This window comes from Phallusia mammillata, chromosome 1 (assembly GCF_965637545.1).
Source record: "Phallusia mammillata chromosome 1, kaPhaMamm4.hap1.1, whole genome shotgun sequence".
Lineage (NCBI taxonomy): Eukaryota > Metazoa > Chordata > Ascidiacea > Phlebobranchia > Ascidiidae > Phallusia > Phallusia mammillata.
Genome location: NC_137252.1, coordinates 7822265 through 7844186, shown reverse-complemented (window position 1 = coordinate 7844186; position 21922 = coordinate 7822265). Strand labels below are relative to the sequence as shown.

The 21922-nt window shown below is 37.2% G+C and overlaps 3 protein-coding genes across 3 annotated transcripts; all 3 read right to left on the bottom strand.

Annotated features, from left to right (window-relative positions):
* Window positions 1-3565: 3565 nt before the first annotated feature.
* LOC145221500 (uncharacterized) lies at window positions 3566-17111 on the bottom strand. The gene is made up of 27 exons (XM_080088030.1): window positions 16712-17111; window positions 16436-16539; window positions 16211-16318; window positions 15837-16070; window positions 14827-14919; window positions 14615-14703; window positions 14155-14351; window positions 13973-14081; window positions 13749-13891; window positions 13525-13645; window positions 13207-13328; window positions 12744-12933; window positions 12361-12498; window positions 11662-11887; window positions 11137-11245; window positions 10532-10664; window positions 10003-10151; window positions 9799-9926; window positions 9130-9347; window positions 7954-8142; window positions 7274-7492; window positions 6738-6841; window positions 6266-6430; window positions 5635-5786; window positions 5029-5197; window positions 4425-4534; window positions 3566-3925 (listed from the first exon to the last, which is right to left on the bottom strand). The coding sequence occupies exons 1-27, from the start codon at window positions 16814-16816 to the stop codon at window positions 3796-3798; spliced, it is 3954 nt and encodes a 1317-aa protein (XP_079944156.1). The 5' UTR covers window positions 16817-17111; the 3' UTR covers window positions 3566-3795.
* A 1196-nt stretch (window positions 17112-18307) lies between these two features.
* On the bottom strand, window positions 18308-20688 carry LOC145221516 (uncharacterized). The gene is made up of 5 exons (XM_080088031.1): window positions 20609-20688; window positions 20300-20529; window positions 20009-20224; window positions 19484-19690; window positions 18308-18946 (listed from the first exon to the last, which is right to left on the bottom strand). The coding sequence occupies exons 1-5, from the start codon at window positions 20679-20681 to the stop codon at window positions 18761-18763; spliced, it is 912 nt and encodes a 303-aa protein (XP_079944157.1). The 5' UTR covers window positions 20682-20688; the 3' UTR covers window positions 18308-18760.
* Window positions 20689-20714: 26 nt separating this feature from the next.
* On the bottom strand, window positions 20715-21808 carry LOC145221532 (tubulin polyglutamylase complex subunit 1-like). The gene has a single exon (XM_080088032.1). It carries the CDS (start codon window positions 21651-21653, stop codon window positions 20865-20867), a length of 789 nt encoding a protein of 262 aa, XP_079944158.1. The 5' UTR covers window positions 21654-21808; the 3' UTR covers window positions 20715-20864.
* Between the last annotated feature and the right edge of the window lie 114 nt (window positions 21809-21922).

The following is a 21922-nucleotide window of genomic DNA, read 5'->3' as shown; positions in this document are numbered from 1 at the left end:
CTAATCTTGTGATTACAAAACTTACGCAAATCCACCTAGACGCATCGATGTGTCGCCGGATGAAGAGCTTTACGTTTACAGATAAGGGCTAACAAATGTGATAATGCCATCAACTACCAAACTTTTATCAAAAAATTGTGTTTAAACTTTACGCCAGTACCTTTGACGTCAAGGCATATTTGTTTTCAATAACATAACCATCAAAAGGTTGGCACATGCTGGACACTTTGTTTGTATAGTCAGTATTGTATGGTTTGATAGATGAGGGATTTTGCCCTAACGACTTGTACCAATTATTATCGATGATGCAATATCACATGCACAACAAATGGTGAGACTTTGATGATGACAAAGTTTCTTTGTACTAGACAACCTGTGGCTGAACAATTGACAAAAAATGTGAGAAAATGGACGCTCAGTTATACCAGTGAATGAAGTTGCTTGTGCACAATGACAAAAACGATTTTACACCATTCATCACCTTCCAAATAAGGTGTGGCGGGGTTTCCATATTCTTTTGAAATCTGGTACAAACCTCACCCTGTCGTCAACACAAAGTGTTCTTTAGCTGAGCTGTACGTGCGACGTCAACTCTGACGTCAAGGCGAATGTGTTCACAAACAAAGTCACCAGACGAGCACATGATGCCCGCTATGTTTACGTAGTCTATGGCAACCAACTATGACGTTTGCACAAAAAGCCGTGATTCTTGATGACCGCAAATACCTCTGAACAATGGATTGTTAATTGGTATATTTGTAGTTTGTTTGTTGTATTGATACACATAACCAATAACGGCTGGTTTGTATGTTGCGGTAAACAGCACAAAATACAGCACAAAATTGTGAAAATACAAATTTGTGAAACCTATGTCGCTATTCCCTCTGAAAATAATGGAACAATAACGGAAACAGCGTTTTACAACGATAACAATAATTTAGTCTTTTGTGGTTGAAACCGCAGGTTCGCAAGAGTCAAATTAGCTACGACGGGTGGCGTAATCTTGAAGACGTGGTGAAAACTTAACTGCGTTAGAACTTGAATCCGCCACGACTGGAGGAGCATGAGCGCCGATATTAAAAGTTTGAAGGGCTACTTTAAGTATACTGTATACAGGTGGATAAGCGGGTTACCCGAAATCGCTTAGTATCCTTAACTCCAGGTTTCCAAACGGCAGTAAATTTTGGTAATGTGGGAAATGTTTAATATTTTTGGGAGATAAACATGATTTGATTTATATCGCTTTCACAATGTTACGAACGCCAGCCACATAATATTGACAAAGTTAGTAACAAATAATCCAAGCTTTGTTTTGCTTAGTTTCCCACAGAACCGCCCTAAACTCGGCTCCACACATTTTTAAAACAAAGTCCTGAGGTTGAGAGTAAGTCAAGCCCAAATCGAACCCGTTTTATTCAACTCAAGTCCGATGCCGCCTCGACTTGAAGCTGTTTAATTTGACGTCGCTGCCTGTCGTTTACATATAGACTTTGGTTTACACTGCCCGCGCTGTGTCCAGATATTTATTTGATCATTTATGTTGGCATAGTTGCGTCAAATGTCGTAAAGTTTATCGAGAACTTATAAGGTTCTGTAATGGACGATTTCATGTTTGCTAAGGGTGTTAAATGCCAAATTAGGCCTTGTGCCGGCAAAAGAGCTGTGCCGGTAAGTTGTTGTTTGTTTCATTTTTATCATCGGTGGGCGGGCCACGCCTGAATGCGTTATGCTCACAATGAGTCCGCCTTCGAGATGCCTGTTTTTATTGCACGTCCGTTGATCATTTTGTATTTGATTTTTTCGGTTTTTAGGCAGTCGGTGACTTCAATTTAGTTCAACCCATCGGGAACCACTGGTTTGGAGCAATGCCGTTTAAGTTTCTTGCTCAAGGAAACACAAGCGACCGAGATAGGATTAGAACCGATGACCTTGTGATCACAAGGCGGTTGCGCTAACCACTCGGCCAACCTGACGGCTTGTGTTAATTCATTTTGTGTAAAAGTACACATTATGCTCAAAGCCACAAAAACATGTTGTTCAACTTCTTTATGAGCAAAGCCAAGCGAAAAAGAAACTACGAAAAGACATTTTAATTGTGTCACGATTCTTGTGTTGAAAAGGAACCCTTAGGTTTTCTAATATCAAATCATGGCGAATAAGTGTACGTTGGTGTAATAACACTAGTAGTTTTTCACTTTAACGAAACTAAATCTCTTTAAATCTGTGCTTTCAATTAACCAAAACACTGTGCAAAATTAGGCCTAATCACACGAACTAAATAATTGATACCATAATAGTCTTTGTGGTGTGGTGTTAAACACGACGCGTTGCAACACGTTTAACAAACATTGTTTTGTGGTAAACCTTTCTAAGTGTATATTTTTCCAGCGCCAATTTAGTATGGGTTTTGCTTTTTCGAAGTGTGAACTGATCCAAGAGATATCTACACTTTGCAACGTTGCTGCCGAAAACTGATTAGCGCTTGTCGAGGTGAAAAATCCGTCTTTGAAGTAAATATCCGGATTTGCGTTAATCCCAAGACGAAGGCTTCAGGCGACTTTAGCGCGTGCGATTAATTTTTGATTTGCTAGAACAGGTCATTTTGTGTCGAATGAAAAACATTAGAACACCGATACGATTCCTGATTTAACAGAATATTTGATACCCCAGAGGAAGGATTATCACCGCCTACGTTACATTAATATGGATGTGGTATCGCTCTGTGTTCCTGCACCAGTACTTCGACTAGTTTTGTTCTGAATTCAAATGAACGTAAGGCGATCAAATTACCCATAAATATTAACAACTGTAACTTGATGATATACAACAGGTAAATGGGAAAACATTTTCCGGCAGCTATCGTCACATTAACGTCACAAGAAGAAGGTGATTTAAAATCCAGTCATTAAAAATTTATCTACTGACAAATGCATGTCGAAATTTTTTGTCGTATACACAAAGGAATTTTCGTCCAGGTAGCAGTTGTGTATGTAATACGGATACATATCTACAACGAAAGTAAAGACCAACGTCCTTTCACAGTGCATGTTTGAACAGTTAATATAATGAACCATGTCGTTTGAACTAAATGAACCACGGGCCCACCGCAGATTAATTATTAACAACTTGTGTAAATTAGGTGTGGTTTCAACGCTGATTTTGTACTTGCGTTGTGATTTAATGGTTTTGAAGTTAACCACTACTAATTGGTGATAAACCAGGCCTGTTTTTAATTAAACGCTTCTAGGAAACCACTAAATAAAGAGTGTAGTTATCTCAGTGGAGCCTGGTCCTTTGTTTGCTATATGTTGCTCCCTTGATTATATTCGTACTTCGTTTGACAAGAACATACGACTATCGAAAAAACTGCCTTATCATTTCATAATTTAGTGCAAAAATCTGTATTCAATATGGGTTTCTTTGTAGTCGTCAGAAACAGTTTCAAACTGTTCTACACTGGTACGAGTTGTGGAAAATGCTAATATTTTCTAGTTTTAGGCACAAACTACTTTTGCAAGTAGTGTACATTTTCCAACAGTCACCAATAGTTAAAAACAAGGTCAAATAACCTGCAACACTTGTACTTCACGTAAATTACGCAAGTAAACAGCTGTAAGAAATACATGGATAAAATGATACAGACAAGGTATTCACAAAGTAAAGAACAGCGCCAATAGGGTTTGTACAAGCAGAAAAGTATATAAACCTTACATGACGAAGAACCGTAAAAATTTGGCAGCGGTGTAATATTCAAGCGTCTTTCTACTGATAGAAAACCTTTGGCACAAAGTGCTTTTAAGTGGCCGCTTCACCAAACAGTTGAAGTAGATTGGGTAGAGGTGACTCAACAAATGGATTTTCGTCTGTTGGGGTTGAAACGTTGAGCAGCGATTTGAAAAAACTTGACCACAGGTGACGGTTTCCCCTGCAAAACATAGAACCATAAATACACCCGCAAATGGCAAGAGTATTCAACAAGTACAATCCGCTTTTTTGAGAAAACAGGCATATCATACACCGTTTATTAGCAAACTAGGCTCAAACGGCGTTTCGTGCCAAAAATAAACCAATGTAGCTATGGTTTTATTACAAAGACTGAGATTAGATTTAGCAGTTCCTTTTAGTCCGTGGCTTATGTTGTGTCATGAATGTGCCCCAAAAAAGTATGCAAGCTGGACACATCCAAATTCGTTTTTACCACTTTTAGAATCGATATACGTACAGCAAAGGGTTCTAGGTCAAAACAAATCAGTTCAAGGTTGTCTGTTGTTTTAAATGTGTACAAAAAATTGCCTAATACAAAAAATGTATTGATTGCCAATACTGGATTGCTCAATACTATCAACTTTACATAATAATTCACACCCCCATCTTGGTCAAACTTTTCGCACCCTCTACCAGAATTCAGCGTTAATAACACATACCTGGGAAAACTCTTCGTAATGCTCCACTCTCCGCTATTTTGTTTAATGATCGTCATATAGCAGTTGTAAAGAACGACATGAATAGTACCAGCCAGGCCATGGAAATCAGTCTATGGACAAGAGTACAAGGGTTAATGCAAGGCTTGGTTAATGTTTCCAAACAAATGAAAACTGTGTACAAGTTTGGTGGTTATTTGGCTTGAAGCAATTTACTGCAACTGGATGTTAACATTTCAGGTTGTATCGTTAACGAACACGATGGCCGAAAAGCATCTTAATTGGTGTAACCCATGGGTCGGCAATCTTCTAAACACCGCGCCTCTTTACTTGTGATGTCTAAATGATATTGGCTTATATCGTGCCAACGTTACTGTGTGTTATAGTGGTTTGTACCAGATGATTTGCAAAATAATTGGAAAGCAACTATATTCGTATGTGTAGTCAGCGCTTTTTGTACGATTTAACTGAAAACAAGCGATGTAATAGTTTCAATTCTGTAAAACTTGTCATGAAAACTCAACTCACAACTTTAAGCATTAAGTACAGATAACATGCAGTTTCCACATTGACTCGAAGATAAAAATAGGAACTCATTTATACTTACGTGATAATTCCACGGCAGTTTGTCCATCATTTGGGAACAGACGAATCCACTAGTGCCGCAATTCTTCTTGAATGCGGTCCCTGCAGGAAAAGCTTTCATGTCGATAGCTCTTCCGAAATCTATCAGTTTCAGCACAGGAGCGAGAGGACCGAGCCTTCCTTTGCAAGGACTAGAAATGAAAACATAAGACCGTGTTATTCAGGTTGTTGTGTTGAAACGTGTGGATATACATGTGGTTGTATATGCTGTTGAAACAAGGCTGTGGGGTCGGTAACAAATTATCCGACTTCGTTTAAAACATAGCCTTTATGTTGCCATTGGATAATTTATTGCGTTTTTAACAAAAATGGCTAAGTCCTCAAAAAAAAAAATCACGATCCAAAACAGTCGCAAAAAAGACGACCAAACTTTTCAAAATGCTATACCACCGAGTACGCGACGGTAGTTTTAGGAAAAATTATGCAAAAAACTCATCACTGAATATGGTATCAGCCACAGAAAACGGAAAATTAACACAATTACAGAAACGATTTAAACTAAAGTATTTTTATCACGTGACTTATGAGCAGGTTTACATACAAAAAACAAACTCATTTCGCCACTTACTCTCTTTCTGAGACCACCATAAAGTTATCGGGTTTGATATCACCGTGAATAATCCCAGCTTCGTGAAGCGAATTCACGATCTTCATGACCTTGAAGGTGATGTCAATGTCGTCAATGACACGTGAATGAACAGCGCAATCCCTCACGAACTCCTGCATTCAAAAATCAATGTTAACAGCCACAAAGTGATATATTTTGTATGTGTTTTAACAACTAGATATAGCACCAATGTCTCTGATCAAAATGTTGAAATCAAACTATACAACACATTACATTTGCAGGTAACGATTGGTAACAGTTTGTCCACAAGAAATATTCACTAAAGTGTAAGTATAATGCTTAGAAATTATATGGGCAAATTGCACCAGACTAGACGTGAGGGGACGTTCAACGTTGTCGTTGAATGAAAGTTATGAATTAAATTCTGATTTCTGAACATTTGTTGTTTTTTTAGAGGTCGTTCCGCGATAAAATTTCAGTTTTAAAACGGTCCGCAGTGCAGTTGTTGACCCATACTTTATATCGCAAGTATTGTAATAGTACAATTTCTGTTTTTCGTGCTATGAAGTTAACAGTGCACAAGTAGCTCTAAACAAGTACAAACACGGCCTAATTTCATCAATAAGCTTACCAGAAGAGTTCCTCCCGACAAAAACTCGCTGACGATAAACGAAGCTTCGGGGAAGACACTTGTTGCGTGGATTTGCAGGAGAGAAGATCGAAAACTGTCGGAATTGCATCTTCTTTTTGCCTCTGATACGATGTAGCTCTCCCATATATGGGGTGGAGACTGAATCTGCGACGTAATAAAACATAACAAAGGGCTATATGACGTAATAATTCGCCGTCTTTGAAACTGCTTATCCCAGGTCAAGAAAATATAAGAGAAACTATTAAAAACATGTCCAACATCTTGGCCTTAGGAACGTTCTGATCGACTATTTTAGCTTTAGTTGTGTCTAGTTTCAGCCGCAACTCAAATGCTCTGACCAATCAAAACGTTGTTGCGGATCACGTGCCCTAGCTAACCACTTAAAATCAAGATTGGCTCACTGTACATTTACTCATTGAGGGGAAATATCAGTAACATGTGGTTTCCGTACCTTGACAGCGGCAATTGTGTTGCTTTTGCCTTCAACCGTTGCCTTGTAGACTTTAGCAAACCCACCACGTCCAAGCATGTCTGCTAAATGGTAAGTCGTATCTCCTGTAATGACAAGTGAATGTTAAGCAAACCGCCTTAAACGTTTCTATAGCATTACAACTTGACAGCTTAAGGCTTTGAAGTGCGGCGTTCACTTAAACTACAGAGAAAAACTGTGTATCAGTTTAAAGCGTTTCAAGTTCTGCTTGACATTAAACAGCTTTGCACTATTAAAACAGGTTTAAAACACACCGTTAACTTAAACTGTATCCTGTATTGAAAAAAACTGTATCAAACGTATCGGGCCATAACTGATATTTATACCAAATAAAAAAGCCCGATAGTATCTTTTTAGACTTTCCAACGTAAAATTAAGACACAAATTGTGTGAAGCCAAACCCTAACCAAACCTGTTTTATTTACACTTAAGACCGAGCCGACTTACAACGCTTATTTAAACACAAGCGAAAAAGATAAAAAATGCTTTTGACTCACCGAGGTTTAGCGTACTGCCCTTTCTCGCCACTGGGGTTTTGCCGTGTATGACATGCAGGTTCTTAGCAAACTGTGGAGGTAGTAAGCGGTTGAGGAGTTCTTCATCCCAGGGATCCTCTACTATAGTGAGACGGCCGCTCACCGTCAGATTGTTGGTTTCAGACAAAAACGTTGTCACGTCGAACACACTGTGGTCGGGAGGCGGGGCGATTTGTAGACCTTGGATTAATGCATGAATTTAGTTACACTAGTGTTTTTCTACACATTTTTTGTGCAGCGGAACACTTTGCGCATAAAAATATTCTTGCGAAACAACGAAATTTTGTATTGATGCAATGAACCACCAATCTCATACTTAACTACTGTTTTGTGAGCAACAGGCCCACGCAATTACATTCTTATTTGCTGTTTAAACCCATTGTGTTAAACCAGCCATTTTCGACCGGTGTTCCATAGAGCACTAGTCATACCGATGCAAAGAAGGCTTATGTTTAACGTATGTGCAAACAGTTTTTGCCAGCACATTTTGTGTTAACATTACGATGCTACTTTATTACGTTATAAAATAAAACACATATGTGTATTCCATTGCACAAACTTACTTTAATATAGGTACCCAAACAAGGTATTCAACATATTTGAGAATGAGAAACAGCCGTTTTAACAATTTTTTAACTTACTAGTTGACATCTGATCGCATAGCTCGTCTTCCATGATGGCATCAGGGTTGAGTTCAATTGGGTGAATACTTGTGTTATTCAGCACTGGGAAAAACATAGGGGAATATGCCGTTGTTGTTTCGTCGTTGTCATTATGTAACTGAAGTTTGCTAATCCCTTGATGAGGCATAAACGAAGAAAACTCGGGCTCTGTATCGAAAAATGCAGGATGTGGTTTTTATAATAGCTGTAATAGTGTAATAGTATCACTGTTTGGGACGACTGTGCATGTTTATAGTATACATCATGGTACAGCTTTTTCTTTAATCTCTTCGTTCGCTTAGTAATTTTTCGCCGACAAATGTCATGAAAAAGGCATTGTAAGGATTTGTCATGTATGCGTTTAGTATATGATGTCGAAAAAAATATAGTCCAATCAATACGATAGGCATTGAATATGATAACTAAGGCACAATATAAACTTCTATCTTTGTAGCTAGTTGTTGTTTGGACTAGGGATGCGCCGAGCCGAGCCAGAACCCGAGTACTCGGTACCGAGCATCGCTGTTTTTAATGCTCGGTGCTCGGCCGAACAGTTGCACAAACTGACCCGAGCGTTAAATTTGCATATTCATGCCCTGCTAACATAGGTAACTAGTGTTCTAAAGGGCATCTATGAACAAAAACGAATGATTTTTCAAATGCACTAGATGATGAAAAAACACGTACTTTATGGACATACAGCTTAATAAAACACCGCCGGTGACGTAAGAGGCCTCGTAGAGCTAAAACGTAGAAAGGGGATTTTGTGACGTCATAATGCACCGAGCATTAAAGTGAGATGCTCGGTGCTCGACCAAACAGAACATTTGCGGTTTTGGCACATCCCTAGTTTGGACTAAACCTAATGACCAACAGCATTTAAACGTCTTGTTTAAGCCATTGCCTCTTGTTGTACATTGTGTATCTTTTTATTATAGGCCTGTCAATAAAACTTTCGGCTTAATAAAAACGAGGTCTGGGAAGGGCCTCGGGCTCTAATTTTGGATCCGTTTACAATCTCTATCCACATATAGTTATCATTTGTATGTGTTCAAATTTTACACCGACTTCTCAGCAACTTTCCTTTGAAACTATAACGGTCACCAGTCAAAAGATAATGTAGCCAATATCACAGCTAAACGAGAATCAACTTACCCATCTCGTACATGGTCGGTGCCGTGGAAGTTTTCATAGGGTCATATGTGATTGCTGACAGCTCGCCTAATGGCTTGCGATTAATGGTGGGCGGGTGAATGAATGACTTGCCGGTGGTTGTTATGGCAACGCTGGCCTGTCCGTCCGTTTCGGAAGACGTCAAGCGGGATCTGGATTGGACCGACTTCTCGTATTCGTAACTTGCCTCCAGAATGGGACTAAACACAATAATGAAGGATTCAAAATCGCTTGGACTTGTATAGGTTAGTAATTTGGTCAGTGACGATATTTTTCGTTGGAGTTCTAGACATCAGTAACTTCATCTCAGCCAAATTGCTTAGAGAAGACGTTTTTTTCTTTTTAGAAACACTGGTCATGCGCTGGAAAGCTATCTTACAAAAAGTCAAAATTTTCGGGAGGCTATGTCGAAAATACATAATGTTGCATACATTTGAAAATTACCTGGCACTTAAAGAAACAACAGCAATTGGTAAAACGTCTGCAACAAAATGGCTTAACCATATACCAGCACTCTGGTATTTTGATTATACTTTCAAAGAATACCAACCACTACACTCGTTACGTATGCTAATGACGTCATAACACACTTAGCCACGCACTGTATTATAGCATGAGCAAAACATTTTTGTTCATTTAGATTAAACCAACCTTAATTTCTTTACACCCTGCTGCTGGTTACCAATTTCCGTGCAGTTTGCCTCACTGGTGACCTCTTGCGGCTGATTTACAGTCTTTTCAATTACATCTTGTTTCGTAACATCGTGTATGGCAGAACCCTGGAATGTGCGTGTAAAATAAGTTAAGAAACCATCAGCTCTGTTTTGTAAAATAATAATGAGAAGAACACTGTACCTGCCAATATGTAGTGCTTTCTGCCGAAATTTTGTTCCTGTTTCCAAAGTTAATTTGTATTGAGTCGTCAAACTTGTTGGTTGTTGACATTGCCGACCTGTTGGCTTGGTATGAGTTGGTCAAATTGTTGGATGAAGTGCATGGAATGTCTGCATGCAAATACCATATATGTGAGAAACAATTACTAAACATTTTCACAAATTGGTATCCTTAAAGGGTGACCACATGGGACCCACAGGCAAAATATTGGCCTCCACTGGTCTGAAATAGCCTCTGTAAAAACAGGTACTGTGACTAAACAGTTCATGAACTTGCCCTTCAGTCGAATGCTTTTCTTATTTTCTTTCATTGTTTTGAAACATATGACAATTGTATGATAAAATAAAGCATAGTGTAAAAAAAGTTTTGAGTTGTGCACCTAAGTTATATGTACAAACTGAGCATATCAATTTTATTGCATGGTAAATAACACTTGTGCTGTTTGTCATTTTGTAATGGGTTGCAATCGTGGTTTAAAACTTTTCTGTACCTTGCAGTTGATTTAGGGGTAGATTAGTTTCTCCCAGTAGATTTTGGCCCGCAGCAATTGTAACATCATCAAGAAAAGTTGGAGCAGGTTCTACGGTGAGAAGTGGTTCGACGCCTACAATGTTGTCATCTTCCTGTAACCACAAGGACAATGGTAGCAGTTCCTAATGACTTTACTGTGAGATATTACGTGGGAAATCATGACAAAAAGTAAACCCTGTTCACAAATTATGTTGGGTTATGGTTGCCGCTGGTTTCATTATCCGATCAAAGCTGTCTCTTGCTTGACCCATGAAAACAATGTTTTGTTTCTATTTTTGCAACTGGGGCATGCCGTTATGATAGAAAAGAGGCATACGCCTACAAAGGTTTTGAACAGGATAGTAATTTGATTTAGGTGAAAAAGGAAAAAAGACTCAGACAGGCAGACTCTACCTAATTTTGCGTAAACTGACTCTGACTCCTGCCAAAAACAAAGCCTTTGCTCCACCAAGTCTTAATAAAATTCCTGAGAATGTTAACTAGTCAATTCGATTTCCTTTTTACATTGCAACTTTGTTTAGTTTGCAGTACGAGTTGGTTTCAAAATACACAGACCGAACTTACTTCTTCCTGGCTATCTTCATCAGGGTCAGCTAGCTCAAATCCGACAGCAGGTTGCAAGATTCCTGACAAATTATGTCGCTTTGGTGGAGACACATAACCGGGAGTTGGGCTGCAAAAATATATCCCACCAATATTAGTTTATTTTCCATAAACAACACCCTATCAAGACCATTTGCTAAAGTGTTGGAGTTTAAACAGTTGCTTTCTGTATTGTGTTTCATTATTTTAGGAAGGTGGTTGTTTTTCTTGTGATTTTCTTGTGATTAAACATAATTCGAAATGAATAAGAGTCAGAAAGTTGCAATTAATAAACCTATCGAGATGTAAATTCTTACACACTTGCCAAACACGGTAATTTAGAATTTGGAAAATATCAAACACTTGCCCTTGGTCTGGGATACTGTGATATGTTTTTAAACATAACTTCAACAGGCTTTCTTAACAACAACAAGTAATGGTATTGTTTGTACAATTAAAATCAGCTTCAAACAACACTTCCTTTAAAGTTCAACAAAAAGTATTTACATGTTTTCAGAATCTTCTGATTTGTCGTCGTCTTTGAATATGTTGAACTTCAATGGCATCTGTTGCTCATCAGTTTCATCGTCACAGAAGATTTCAAAGGCTGGTTTGTCAACTGGTTCTGCCAGTGGCATCATACTTACTTCATTGTCACCACCGTACACAGAATCAGTCAAAACTGATGCTCCAGTGTTTGTTAGCGGCATTTGAAACATGCCATTAATTTCACCTGCAAAAAATGTCAGAAAGTCGGATTAGTACAGTTTTTTAACACAGTATTCAGTAGTTAAATGACATAAAGATACAAGTTTTGACATAAGTTTGTTGTAGTCGACATTAGATAATTTTGATTTGTTTCCAGAACAACATTACTGTATTTGATGCTTAGTCGGAAAATAAGGTATGACAACAAGCCTCTATAAAGAGTTTTTAAAGGTTATACATGAAGCTCAAATCAGTTACCACATTTAAAGAACCATCTGTATCTAGTACTTGCACAATGCCAAAACTTATAATCATGATATTCAAATTAGGGATGTGCCAAAACTGTTTGGTCGAGCACCGAGCATTAAAAACAGCGATGCTCGGTACCTAGTACTCGGGTTCGGGCTCGGCTCGGCCCATCACTAATTCAAATGCTTGTCACTACAAAACATATTTTCTGTTTAATTTTGTAGCCTTACAAGAATAAGTATAACTTACCAATTGCCTCCTTGGTGAAGATAGTTGGTGATGGTTGGGTGAGTTTCGAACGATTTAGAGAGTTACTTAGTGATGTTTGACTGTAATCTCGCATTGCAATCTCTTCTGCTTCGGGTAGTGGCAACACTTTTACATCATCTGCATACAAAACCAAAAGTTGCCGCATTGTAATGCTTATTTCAAGTTTTAGCAACAGCAAAAATTATTTCCCCACCCTTGGAAAGTATTGAACACATTGAAATGTGAACTCCTATAAAAAGTGTATCAAACTGGTACAAAACACGGGGTGCATAATAATCTTAGTATGAGGCACAAAATAGACAAATACTTTTCATTTACTTAGCATTTAAGACAAAACTTAACACTTGCATTCTGTGACATACCATTCATAAATTCCACCTCTTCAGCAACTTCTTCGTGTGCTAGTTCCATTTCTCCTTTGATTTGTTGTGGCATTGGCCTATTTTGTAGCTGTAGATTCTTTCTTTGCAAAACTTTTGAATAGACACTGTTCAACTTAACAGTCATCTCAGTATTCGTGTCTGCAATGGGTTCATCTGTTTCCATAAGATCCTAAAAAAAGAAAAACATTCAGACAATTGAAACACCCCATGGAAAAAATAAGGGCGTTGGCGCCACAAGAATAGAAATAAGCAAATGAGAGGGGGGACTAAAATAAATGTAGACAGTTAAAAAAGAATTTAGTGACAAGGAAAATTGGGCTGTATATATTTTTATTGACCACTGTAAGCAATTTGGTGAATAGTTTTTGTATTGTTGACTACTTTCAACATGAAATCCAAAGTTGGTGATGTGATGTCAGTGTAAAAGATTTCTTGAATTTACTTTTTCTTCAACCAGTTGAATAAGCTGTTTTAATTGATCTTCTCTTCTTAAAAGCTTTTCCTCTAGCATCTCTTTTTCTCGCCTTGTTTGCTCTTCCTGTCTCCGTTTCTCTTCCAATTCTCCTACAAAGGAATTGAAAGATAAAACATGAGAATGCCCAAGAAAGTAATTTGGACAACCTAAAGGTGCTCAAGTCTGTAGATTTATACTATTATGATGAGTGCCTACACTTGTGGCCCCCCGAAAAGCACCTTCCTGGATGAGAAAAACTGATACGGACCTGATAATGTCAACCACGTAACAAGTTTAAAGACCTACTTTCAATTTTCTCTTTTTCCTCGCGTTCTCTCTTCCGCTTTCTCCACTTTGCTGCCATGATCTCTTCAGGCGAAAATTCCCCCATTACAGAATAAACTTTGTCCACAGGATACATACGGATCTGACAAAAAAATCAAACAGCGAAAATTAGGTACATCTTACAACACAATTTCCCATTGAATTCCTACCAACAAGCCTTGTACAGAATAAGAAAAGCAACTCACCACATTAGAATCTTTATCGCCATAACTCTCTCTGATTCTTTTGTGGAAATCTGATTCCTCAAAAGGATTAATTTTTCGGTCAGTTAGAATCTTTTCAACGTTAGGACAAACTTTACGAGCAGATGGTGGGCAAAGATTTTCACCTAAAATTCCAAAAAAATGTATAAACATTTAAGTGACCAAGTCCAAAATCTCAAGGGTTGCTTGTTGTTTTAATATCCCACCTGTGGCACTATTCTCTGGTGTTTCTTCTTGATAAATTGCAAATGAAGTGGAAGCAACAGGAGGTGGAACCTTTACAGTTAATGCTGTTGACCTAGGTTTTTGCTTAACCTGTAATATATAATACCCACAAACTTCCTTTACTTGCATCTATAATATAACAAAGTTAGGCAATCTTCTGTACCTTTTCCCCTTTCCACATTTTTGGGTCATTGATCAGGTTTTCTTTTGCAGCCCTCTTTTTGTCCGGCAATTCAGCCCAACCAGAACCACCAGTGATTTGATCTGTTTCCTCATTAGCATCATTGTATATGAGCAGTTTTGAGTTCTTCTGTGCTTTGGGCTGCTGCAACTGTGTCGTCTGCTTAACTGATGTTGGTCCTATTTACAACAAAGCAATTTTGTATGAATGGGCATGAAAGCATTGGGCAATTGCATTATAAGTAAGCTGCAGTGAGTGCACACTGTTTAAACTGAAAGGATCCTATATGCCCTGCTAGTATTGACTTATATGACCAATGTCTGCAAGCAAATACATCCAATTTCACCAGCTGCACTAATAAGTTTTTATAGGCTGAAACAGTTCACATTGTCAGTGGTTTACATGTATAAACATGTTCTACAGACAAGGTTTCACACACTACCTGCTACTACATGTCCAGTTCTTGTGGTCCCAACTGCTTTTCTTGTTCCTCGGCCAGACAATGTGCCAAGGGCCTTTCGTTGGTCATTTCTAATTTGCAAAATATTATCACAAAAATGCCCACAGTGTAGCAGGTATTTTATTACAATTTAAATCATTTTGTGGATGAGTTTAAAGTTAAAGAGTAAAAATAGTAGCAAAAGTAAAACAAACCCTCTTTGTTGCGTCATGGTTTCTGGCTCATCAAGGTTTTGCATCTGCTCCAGTTGCTTAGATGAAGCACGAGCTACTCTCATTTGGAAAGCACTAAAAGAGAAAAAAAAGCTGTTAAGGACCAAGTCAGAGGTTTTTAACTTAAAGTTAACTAAGGTAAAAATGTAGTTTTGAGATGAAATGCAATGCACCTACTGTTGTCCAAATTACTTTTACAATGCCATAGTGATGGGACGATACCAGGTTTTGAAGCGAGTACAACATGTATATACCTTCGATACCAAGTACTTAAGTACAGTGTTGTACTAAGTTGTATATCATTGGCTAATTTATCTGCCATGGTCGGGGTGCAGGTGTGCACACACACATGCAGAAAAATGTAATCTCAATACGATAGGGAAAAAATATAAGTAACTCGGCAGAACTTTTTTCCCATTTTGTGCTATACGAAGCAAATATGGGCAAAAAGTTGCCTGTATTCTTATGGTGTAAACCGACCTTCAGTATTCACATGTGTGTATTGAAAACTGAGACAAAATATTTTGATACAGAGTACGAGTATCGATACCACTGAAATCGTTTGATATCATCGATACCGAGTACCCGTCCCATCACTACAGTGCCATACACACACACACTAGCAACAACAAGTACACTGACAAGGAACTTATCAAGGCTTTGTTTTTGAACAGTTTTGAGAAATTAATTTGTTACAAAATTTGCTTTCTTTGTTTTCGTTTTGTAACATTCTTTGTATGCTAACTATACAAAAGTTAATTTGCAACTTTATGTGTAAGACTGCTTTTTAAAAAAACAAAAACAAGGAAAAACAGTGTTTTATAAGTTGTTATGCATGTTCCCATTTTGACACATAGTAAAAAAATACCAGAATTATCCTTTATAATATTAAATATTTTACAACATGCTTGGAAATCTCTTAGCGCTAGTGTGCTGTGGTTCACATGTTAAGAATTACTGGTTAATAGGTAGCAATTAACATATTTACTAACTTTCTCATTTTTTGAAGATACTCCTTTGGTTCAGCACCATTCTTTTCTGCTAGGTTGTAAATTTGATCAGCACTTTTAAACTTTCCATTTTTTTCATTCTCTTCTGCCCAGATAACGTACAATGGTGCATAGGTGGTTCCAATCCCTTCACTTAGCATAGCTCGAAAATAACTTTTGGTCTCATTTTGGAGTTGGGCCATGTTAAGCCATGCACTGACATATCTAGAGTCATTTCTGTCAAACAAAGTTGTTTTGTGTATTTGCTTGTAGAAGGCATTTAACACTTCATATGCATAAGATAGGTTATTTATACAATTTATAGTTGCTATCCTGTATTAAAAATTTCCACTGACTACATAAAAATTACAGCATACTTGTATCTTTCAACACGAAAAAATTTGTTGATGTATTTCTGCAAAAGTTGTTCGTAGGTTTTTGTGTTTTCTCCAGTGGTCAGGTGCTGTTTTGTCCATTTTAAGTATCTGTGTTTATAAACATGATTAATGAGATCTTAACATACTCCTTCAACATCAACACATTGCATGCCAAAAAACAACTTTAAATTCATACAAAAACTGTACAGTTTATGCAACACATACTTATCCCAGGCATCAATAGGGTCTGTAGAATTTTCGCCAGCCAATATATCTTCTTCAAACCTTTGGTGTTCTTTCCTTAAAACTTGCAGGTCTTCTTCACTTGGCTGTAACAGTATTTTCAGTCAATACTTTTGAGTAAGTGTAACTATGTCAGCAAAATAGACAGTGGAATTTAAAAAAAGAAAATGCACAATGATAAATCTGAATATGTCTATGATAAAATATAGTCAGCAAATATGCTAGGTTCAAATTCAAAGACTTTAAACTATAAAATACCTTTAAAGCTGCTTTCAAGCAATTCATGTTCCGTCCAGTTCTCAATGGCTGAACATTCTCTTTGCTTGCTTCCAACATAACATCAGCTTGTTCATCGTACTCCATTGCACACAATGTTCAAAAAACTTCAAAGCTGTCTATATAATCAATTGTGGAAGCTTCTCTTCAAAACGTGACTTGCAATACGTTGCTTGCAGTACGCACTTTTTTAGGCCGCTGGCCTAATCTGAATGGCTAACTTATTTTACATAAAACAACACAAAACCTTTAACATCGGTAACTTTGGTGTAATCTACCCCTAAAAAGGTTTGCCGAGAAACACAGCTAAGACTTTTTTTCAAAATTTGCCGCCGCGCCCCAGTGAAAGCGGACCGACGTCACAATCCAATGTAACGCTTGAGTGGACACGTCTTTTAAAACTTTTTTACTTCTTTTAAAACATAAGTCATAGACATAATAATTAGCTAGTTTTATAACAAAAGACGAGTAATTTGTCTGGTACTACACCAGCTGAGCGATAAAATGTTAATAATTAACCACAACAAGTAAAAAAAAAAAAAATTGCATTCTGGAATCTAGTATAGTAACACAGAACAGATTCCTATTTAACATCAATAATTTAACTTTTATATATTTAATTTCTTTTTAGTGGATGTATACAACATGCAAGAAACCATTTTGCATTACAAAATAACCAAGACCTATTTTTAATTACTGTACTCCATTAAAAAATACTATATTGTAGCGACGACCTGACAATATGCTGTTAGAATCAAATGCGAATTTTACTTGTAGTAAGGCATTTTTGGTATGCAACGAAGTAAAATCACCTTGTGTTATATAAAGGTGCGGCCCGCGATCTATTTATCGCAAGTGTATCTGGCCCCACAGTGACCAAGGTTTCCCACCCCTGCACTAGAACAATAACAACACAATAGCGTCTGCAGCATTAGAGCCTATATAGACCAGGGGTGTCCAACACGTGGCACGCAGAGCATTTGAAAATGGCACGCAAGCTTTTGCACATTCTGGTGGTAAACAGTAGGATTTGTCAGGCAATTAATTTTTTTTCTATTGATTCTTCTTGGCCTTTATTTTAAATTCAGTAAAGATATCAGTATCAAAGTTACACAAACCCACTAATTAAATTGCTCGTTTTTTGAGCTCCGTTGCAAACTATTTGTATCTTGTGTCGCATAAACGGAATGAAAGGTTTCTGGAGTATCATAAACAAGTTTACTCGCATTGGACGTCATATTTTTTTTCTAATTACTTAAAAGGGTTTTACATATTGGCAAAATTTTCGGATTGAGCCCATACCGTTAAGACGTTTAAGGCATGGTTTGGAAAAAGTACAAAACGTTGGCACGCAAGCATATTTCAAAACCAAAATTGGCACGGCGGTGTTTTCGAGTTGGACACCCCTGTCCTAGACGGACACAAATTGCCCGTAATGCGTTGCAACTGGATGTTGTCATGGGGCGGTCTAAAACATTTGTGACACTTAGAATATTTAATACCGTGCGTTGTGTACCTAGCTTTTCTTCATATTTTTTGCCGTTTCTACAATTACTGCAAAGATTGCACTGAGACCTGTCCATGCATTGTTTTTCTTTTATTCGCAACAGTTTTTGTATATTGCAACATTTCAAAACAAAATCTTAAATAGTCGAAAAATGCCAAACATACATTCAAAAGCACCAAATATAGCTGCAATTGCATTGCACCACACAAAAATGAAGATAATTTGCTGATGAGTTATATCAAAAATGTAAGAAACGAAAAAGTAAAGATCAGTATATGCAACTTTAACCTTGCCATGACAAATTTTGAACTATTTACCAACACAAAAGGGAGTGGTTTGACACAAACAAAAACATCATCTGGGTAATATCAAAGACAACACAATATCTGATTAGCTAAGTAATATCTCATGTTAAACAGCACAGTTACCTAGATGTTGACACAAATTACTCAAGTGATGATTAACACAACTGTAGATATAATATTATTTTAATGTTGTACTTCAGGCTTTAACTTCATATAATTTTACTTGCGCTTCCAAATTGAAACATGGGCCACAGTCCATTGATGCTTTCTTGCGGTTTCCCGAATTAGAAAAGGCAAATCAATGCAATCAACTAAATCAAATTGTGGGCTGAGAACTCTTTTCATGGTGTCAATGGCTCGAACTTCTTGCCCATTTTTGTCCACATAACCACCAAGCCACTTGTTCTGTAAAACATAAAACATAGTTTAGAAAAACGTTCAACATCACCAACATATCTATAAAACACATAACCTTTATTGAAACAAAAAAATGAATGGTGGAAACTGTCGATCCCCTGCTATGAATGTACAACATACCAGACAGGGTGCCTGTAATTAGACTTTGGGTGAGTTTACCACTCGGCCTGTGTAGCTCAGTTTGGTAGACACTAGTCCAGGGAAGACACCTGTCGTGGGTTCGAATCCCACTGCTGGCCACATATTTCTAATCTGTGTCTTGCCATACGGAAATGATTCGGTATAACACCTTCTGGGGCCTGGTACTATGATTTATGAATGAGTATGCCAGGATCGCTGGTCTGTATGCATACTTCTGGGCTGATTCCATTATAAATATATTTCATCTTAACCGTACACTAAAATTGGCCCTTTTTTAAATTGGTGTTACACAAATGTTGGTAAACATGTAAATTTTAGACTTTTTTTACCGAACACCGAAAAGCTTGTTAAAAAATGGCAGTTAAGGACATGGAAGTTTCATACCTTTGGGGTAAAAGTATCCATAAATGTGTATGGACTTGTTATAACACATATGCCTCCTGTTTCAACAAGATTTCCCAGACGTAAAAGAAAATCTGTTGGAGAAGGCAATCTACAGATAAGGTTGGCTGCAAGGACACAACCGAACTTTCCCAAGTTTAAAGGAAGATTGCAAGCATCACCAGTTTGAAAATGGCAGCGAGTTCGATCCTACACATAATGTACAAAGTATTACGATTAAAAATAAAAGATTTTTAGCTAGGATGAAAAATCATTTTATTCACAACAGTTTTGCAAAAATTGTTACATATATTAGTAAAGTATTATTATTTGTTTAGGGCAATATGTTTTCTTTTTAGAAAAACTATTTAATGACACCATATATAAAACAAACATATATACCTAAATTGTCAAAGATTAACATTCAGAATGTCAGTTTGTTTTGGTAATTCCAAATTTTCTGATCACAGAAGGAATAAAAATTTCTTGCCCCGCATGTAGAAAGTAAAATGCAAACAATTAACTTACAATGTCACTAGGTACCACTGCTGTGTGTTTTTCAGTAAGGTCCCCCTCTACTGGTGCTTCATACTCCATACTTCCAGCTTGCTTTAGCACATCACAGGTTTTCACAAAACCATGGCTGTAATCTATTCCGATTACCTCTTGGAACTCACGTGCAAGTTCAAATGAGGCTCTTCCAACTGCACAGCCAATATCTAATGCACGACTTGGAATTGATGCCTACAAAATAATAATGAGTTGTCATTTTGAAAATGGCATTGAAATCAAAACATTGAAATATAAACAATATCTTACATCACGATTGAAGTATTTGACACAAATATCTGCAGTTGCTTTTGGAAAGTCAAATCCATCCTTTGGACCATCAAAAAGACAATTTACTGATGGACCACCATAGTTAAATGCCAAGTACTGATTAAGAAGGGCGACAGACTCGTATGGATTATCAGTTTCCCCTTTTGTCTTAGGCTGCAAGCGATTCTTCAATCTGTCTTTTGAGAACTTATAAACTGCCACAGCACCACCTAGGGAAAATACAAACCAGGCAATGATTTTTTTGGCATTTATATATGTTCATAATTAACTGAAAAGTGTTATACATACCTGCAAAGGCAGCAGCACACACTGCATGTTTCCATGAAAATGAAGAATCACAATTAGAATTACTAGAAAGCATGATTATTATTGTTTAAAAAATTGTGTATTTTGCCTAAAAATATAAAAAAAGAAAATATATGTAAGACTAAGACTGGATAAAAAATCAGGCAATTCTAAACACAAAATATATGGAAAAAAATCAGAAATCAGCTACGCATGTCACAATTTTAACCATGGTTGAGTTAGTTTGGTCTATTGAACATCATTTAAGCACTTTTATTTTGCTTGTAAACACATCAATCATTTCTTTCATAAAATCGTCTTCATTCATTGTTGATTTGTCAGTTTTTGAACTTTTGTTAGATAACAAACTTGAAGCCAATTTATCTGGCCTGAGAACATACGCTGCCTCTAAAATAGAACAAGGCGAATTATCATCCTGTAAACTATCAAGTGCATCTTTAAGTGAAGAAATAACAATCTCACAAATGTCTTTGTCTGTGACCTTGCCAGACTGTTTACCACACAAAACACTAAAAATGCTACCACACAACTTAACGAAATCAACAAATACATAACACACAGTGATACAATATCTAAAAACATCAAAAGGCACCATTTCACTAGCTCTGCATCCAATACGTTCTAACAGTGTTGCATGTAAATTCTTTGGAACGTTTGACAAAATTGTAGCAAGTAGCTCCTCAAACACACTCCCAGTCAGCCCAGGTCTATTCATCGACGCCTTTTTGGAATTTGGATTTTTCGCCAGGCTCGCTGCATCGTAGGCAACAATTAAGTTTGTTTGAAAAGACTGTTGCGAATGATGTGTTAACTGCAAAATCTGATGCACTGTTGTAATTTTGTCGGACTTATCACTGGTCGAAATGTTGTCAAAATAGTTTGCCAAAAACAACATCGGATCTTTTGGTTGGTTTTCAATTAACTTTAGTAACGCTTCTCGCACTTGAGATGTCACGTCAGTTTTGTCCAAATAATCCTTGTATTGTTGTTTTCTTTCTTCAATTGGTGATTTTTTTCGATCTCCCATCCTATGTATTATGCAGTTAGCCAGAATTTACAAAGACTAGAGTAGACAAAACGTGTTACTTAAACTTCCATAGTCTATTATTACGGTGAATGATCTTTTCCAATTTCTCAGGTTAAAACTTTCCGTTCCATGATTAAGCATTTATTTAAGCAAGTTTCGATCACGTTGCGTCGAAAAACAAATGACGAAGCATAAATTGGAAAACCGTTGAAAATGACGTGAATTGCGCGATCAAAGTATGTTTTTTTCACTTATAATTATTAGAATTA

What these genes read in the sequence shown, in the direction of transcription:
- LOC145221516 (XM_080088031.1), bottom strand. Translation starts at nt 20,681, where the DNA reads ATGCTTTCTAGTAATTCTAATTGTGATTCTTCATTTTCATGGAAACAT. An exon ending in TCAAATACTTCAATCGTGAT is followed by an intron (nt 20,225 to 20,299) that starts GTAAGATATTGT and finishes ATTATTTTGTAG; the next exon opens with GCATCAATTCCAAGTCGTGC. An exon ending in TGGATACTTTTACCCCAAAG is followed by an intron (nt 18,947 to 19,483) that starts GTATGAAACTTC and finishes TATGTTTTACAG; the next exon opens with AACAAGTGGCTTGGTGGTTA.
- LOC145221532 (XM_080088032.1), bottom strand. Translation starts at nt 21,653, where the DNA reads ATGGGAGATCGAAAAAAATCACCAATTGAAGAAAGAAAACAACAATAC.
- LOC145221500 (XM_080088030.1), bottom strand. Translation starts at nt 16,816, where the DNA reads ATGGAGTACGATGAACAAGCTGATGTTATGTTGGAAGCAAGCAAAGAG. An exon ending in TATCTTCAAAAAATGAGAAA is followed by an intron (nt 14,920 to 15,836) that starts GTTAGTAAATAT and finishes TTTCTCTTTTAG; the next exon opens with TGCTTTCCAAATGAGAGTAG. An exon ending in TGTCGGGAGGAACTCTTCTG is followed by an intron (nt 5,787 to 6,265) that starts GTAAGCTTATTG and finishes TTTTGAATGCAG; the next exon opens with GAGTTCGTGAGGGATTGCGC.